Genomic DNA, 5,062 nt, shown 5'->3' on the forward strand with positions numbered 1-5,062 from the left:
GTTCATCATACTTTTCTGGAACACTGTAGAAACTGGAATGCAAGATGAGAGGTTACATTATATTACCTTGATGATTTCTCTCAATTTAGAGAGAATATCCTTCACATAACTTCTGCTACACTTTGCGATAGTACTTGCAACAAACTTTGTTGGCTCATAAAAAAAAAAAAAAAAAGGCATCTAAAAATCTGCATTTCTTGCCATGTAAATACAGATTTAATTAACACTTGCAACCTGTGAAGATGCAAAACCTTAAGTGTTAATTAAACCTCTATTTACATAGCAAGCAGTATGTAGCCTTCCATTTTCTTGGATAATTCAAGGAAGCTTATTTTAAACTCCATTAATCCACTGTGCATAAGAATAACAGGATGCTTTGGTTAACTTCCAGCAGAGTCCTGTATTATGGAGAACAACAAAAACCTCACTTTATAAAGTATTCCAGCTTGTTCTTGTAGTTCAATACAAGATTATTCACTTTTACATTTCTTCTCAGTAATATTTAATTTCATAATAACAATCCCACTCTCAATAAAATAATGCATAATTAAAAATTTTTCAAGCTTCATTTGTGAAAACATAATGAATTCAAATGTATTAAACACAAGCTTTAATTTTTAAAATTGTAATATCATCTTCTCACTGTTAGGATTTTCTTTTAACATTTCCTATAGTAAAATCAGTAAGTATAATATAATAGTAAAAACCTACCAAACAGTAAAACGACAGAGCTAAAATAAAAACTACTTCTTTAAAGTAGTTTTATAAATGAATAAATTAACTCTTTATTAGAAAGATTAGCACATGCAGATTTTCTAGTAAATAATTTCAATCCATCTTTGCTTTTGATATATTAGGGTGACCATTTTCCCATTGTTAAGTCACTGCCTTAATAACTCACACTGTTAATTTACCAGTGTGGTTGTATTAGATGAATGAACTCTTTTAGAAACACAGAGCCTTTCATTTATTTGTTCAAGGGATATTTGAGACACAAATATTCCTAGAATGGGAATAAATTTGTATGTGTAATATAATTATAATAAATAATCAAACATTTTCAAAAACAAATATATATAAACATGTACTTTTTGTTTTACAATTGGCTCAGCACTTCAAAGCATCTTTGTATTTTTGATATAAACTTTTGAACTTTTGAAATCAACTTCTTAACCCTATGCCAAAGACAGAAGCCATTCAGTCAGAGATTTTGTTGATAAAAAAATTCCAAATAACATTAGTTGAACATATCAAAAGAAAATAAATCCCTCTCATCACCATTCTGATAAAAATATGAGCACGTTATAATACTATAGAAAAGTAAATATAATCCCCTGTTGCAATTACTCAAATTAAATTTTGTTATAACATATTTTACTACTGGTCTGTTTTTGCTAATAAAAAAATGACATTGTAAAGGACAGTGCAATAAAAATAGATGTAATAAAAATCCAGAATATACCAATTATTATTATATGAGGCAAATTACCTTTTCCATGGGTTACATCAACAGTCCATGTACAATTCAGAGAATTTGGATAAAATTCCGGGTAACCAGGTGATAAGATTGTTCCACTAGGCCCTCTAACATCTCCTCCACATAATGCTGAAAATACAAAGAAATACAATCATATTGTCAGCCATAGTTAGAGAGGCAGAGGCTAAACAAACCTTTCTTTCCTCTCTCAAAACAGAATGAGTCTGATTTTCTTAGCTTAAGATATTTCCTGGTAGTAACAGGAATGTGTAGACTTCTTCCTATACTAGGAAATCATTTCATACATTGCAGCAGGAGAGAAGAAAAAGGTATGCAATAGCCTCTGAGAACTAATATTGGCCCCAAGAGAATGCAGCTCAACTTTCCACATTAAATTTGAAGTACATTACTTTCCTTATACATTTCTAATAATAAGCAACATTTGCATAAACTGGTTGTAAATTAAACATGAGTAATTAATTGTTTAGTAGCTCATATTTTATTAAGCTTTAAGAAAACAAATTGTTAATTATACAAAATTATTTCTTTTAAGTTCTAAAGAGATATTTGCCACTCTTCATAGAATTCCTTTTAAAATAGTGAAGTAAACTGAGAAAATTTTGAAGCCTGCTTCTATACTTCTACATGTCTCTGGAAAATATCATAAACAAAAGGTTTTTTTGAGTAGGTATAGATTTTTAAGTAGATATTCCACAATAAAAATAAATAAATGTTTATGAAGTGAGTTCAAAGAAATTAAAATTTGATTCAATGCTCATTTATTCTAGAAAAAAAATCACAGTTTACAATATCTTCTACCACATTTAACAACCATCAGTGTTTATGATATGTTGGATAATTTTATCTGTATTAAAAATTAAAGGAAATAAAGATATAGCCAAGTAAGAATGTATATTCTAGTGGAAGCAGAAACATGTTGACTCCTTATTCTACTCCACTTGGAGGTGACAACTCTCTTAGACGTGGGCAAGGGCTTCTAGTAAGAACTGTGATGTGTTATATGGCCTTGTCTGCTCTGATTCTTGCTCAGCTTCCCTAGGACACCAGAAGTGTGAGTTTTGGCCTTATTCTTCCAAGTAACAATGCTGAGAAGAAGAGTTGAGGCAACCGGGTATCAAATTATCTAAGTTGTGCAGAATCTAACTGAACCATTTCTGATTAGGTTAAAAGTTCTTTAGTCGATAGTATAAAAAAAAAAGATTAATTCAGAAAAAATCAATTTTTACTCAGAAATGTAAGTACACAGAAGATATAATTGAAATCAAAGTACTCTTTCTATATGACATAATTGATAGCAAGAAAAGGGTACTGTCCTATTTTTTAGCTGCACATTCCAAGTAGTACAGAGAATCTATAAACTGTTTAAAGGCTAAATGTATTATTTATTTATTTTTTTAGACTGCCAGTTTTTTTTTTTTTTTCATAGTATATATAAATGTATTTTTTATACAAAATTCTTAGAATAAATATGTGGCATCACTGAGGGAAGAATAACAAATCTATAATTATACTTTCATTTTAAATAATGTTAGTATTTTACTATTGTGGAGAATGTGGGAGGAAGCAGTATAACAGTGGACCTGTGTATGCGATCTGGATCTAGGTGGCCATTAACTAGTGGGGTGACACTGGGCAAGGTGCTTAATCTTTGTTTGACTTAGTTTTCTCATCTGTAAGTGGTGATCATAATAGCATTTAACCTCATAGAGTTAGTTTGAAGATAAAATGAGTTAATATGTGTAAAGCACTTGTAGCAGTACCAGCACATGGTAAATCCTCAATACATGTTAACTGTCATTGTTATTGCCAGAAATCCTCATTATCTAGTTTGCTTTTTGAATCAGCTAATAATTATGGGCTGCGAAGATACTACAAGAGCAAGTGTGTGTGGAGTGAAACATACTGCACCTTCAGTATCTAGGCAATCTAGGCCAATAGTGGTTACATTCTCGGATCAGGGAAATAAATACTGCTTATTCACTTTTCCTCCCTTTACCTCAGGAAATTTAGATTAGTTGCCTCTTGGAGGAAAGTTTAGATTGGAGGAAAGGTCTAATCAAACCAGTTTACTAATTTAGTTCAAGTCTTTGAAAAATTAAGTAGCTGCTTTATACAAAGCTCAGACAGTAAAAATAAGTAAGTAAATAAATAAATATAATTCAGTTTTTGTCCAGTTATACTCAGAATGAAATGGGAATACAAAAGAGAAAAATGGATCAAGATAGAGTGGCATGACCTGATCTTTCAATAAAGATGACTTGTAAGAATGAAGAAAGGAGACAGAACTGGAAAGGATGGAATCCACATGGTTAAAGATTATAATTTCCCTGATTAGTAGTTTGAATTTTCAGCCCTAGGCAACATAAACCCATTAAGGGTTTTTGACATGGGGTATAACATGAAATGGAGTTTGGACTGAAAAAAGTTGGAGACCAAATTTAAGGTTGATTGTAGTTGCACTGACAGATGATGAGGATCTGTGTTGCTCCTGGGAAAATTAGATGTATTCACTTTTATCATAATGAAGTTTAAGTGTGTCGGTATACTTAGGCATTATTTTTATCCCCCTGCTTCTTTGGATAACATTGCCTCCAAACTTTTCTATCTTGGTGAATTTACTCATGCCAACCATGTGCCTTTAACAGGACCCGGCAAACATAATATCTCTTTTTACACCACTATAATTTGTCTCAATCACAGGGATAAATGGACACAAGATCTGGACAAGTCTAATTATAATGGATGCTTCTCCTTTATTGTGGTAACTGGTCCAGGTACGGACTGATCAGGGACCTTTCCTGGGATTATTCTAATTGGAAAAACAAGGAAAAACTTTCATTACTCTCTGATCCTAATAATATGAGGCTATCCATTTCCATCTTCCTGAGAGTGTATTTTCTACTGCCAATCTCCTATGTGGAAAAAGACTGGCTGCAATTGAAGAGAATTATGTCAATAAACGGAACAAAGTCTAAGTGGAAAATGGACAGATCCCTGAAAGGTCTGAATTCATGATTACAATTAGTTATGGGAAGTATGCCACCTCTACCTCTGCCTTTTCTAAGACTGAGTAGTTGAACAACAAATTCTGCTTTTATGTTTTATAGGCAGTTGGCATTGAATTTCTGTCATTTACAATCATAAGAATGCTTACTATTATAAATGGTACTGCACCAACACAGGGGAGATGTGCAGATGATTCTTTTAAACCTCGTTATAAAAACAAATTGAACTAAAGCTGTTTCTTAAAAAAATGATGACACTGACAGTACTTGAAAATTTAATCATAAAATAAACAATGTGATCTATTTAGAACAAAAATAAGCACAGAAGTTTGAAATAGTGCTATAAAGTATAGAATTAAATACTGCAAAGATTTACAGTGTATGCTTTTTGATAAAGCAAACATGAAAGAACTTCCCAAATTTAGGGAAGTAGCTTCTTCCAATGTATTTTCATGTCTTTTGTTTCTATTCTCCATTGAAACGAAGAAGCAACACAGACACTGGTATACTATTCATCATAACCAGAAACTTGGCACCACAGGGCAGTCTGAGAGCACTG

General features: G+C 31.8%; 1 protein-coding gene across 1 annotated transcript in view; it reads right to left on the reverse strand.

The window, feature by feature from the left end:
* Positions 1–5,062, reverse strand: part of CSMD3 (CUB and Sushi multiple domains 3) — a 1,080,109-nt gene that overhangs the window by 374,235 nt on the left and 700,812 nt on the right. The window contains 1 exon segment of the mRNA XM_011360386.2: positions 1,490–1,606. Coding sequence (XP_011358688.1) covers positions 1,490–1,606 — 117 coding nt within the window.

This window comes from Pteropus vampyrus, unplaced genomic scaffold (genome assembly GCF_000151845.1).
Source record: "Pteropus vampyrus isolate Shadow unplaced genomic scaffold, Pvam_2.0 Scaffold54, whole genome shotgun sequence".
NCBI classification, from domain to species: Eukaryota; Metazoa; Chordata; class Mammalia; order Chiroptera; family Pteropodidae; genus Pteropus; species Pteropus vampyrus.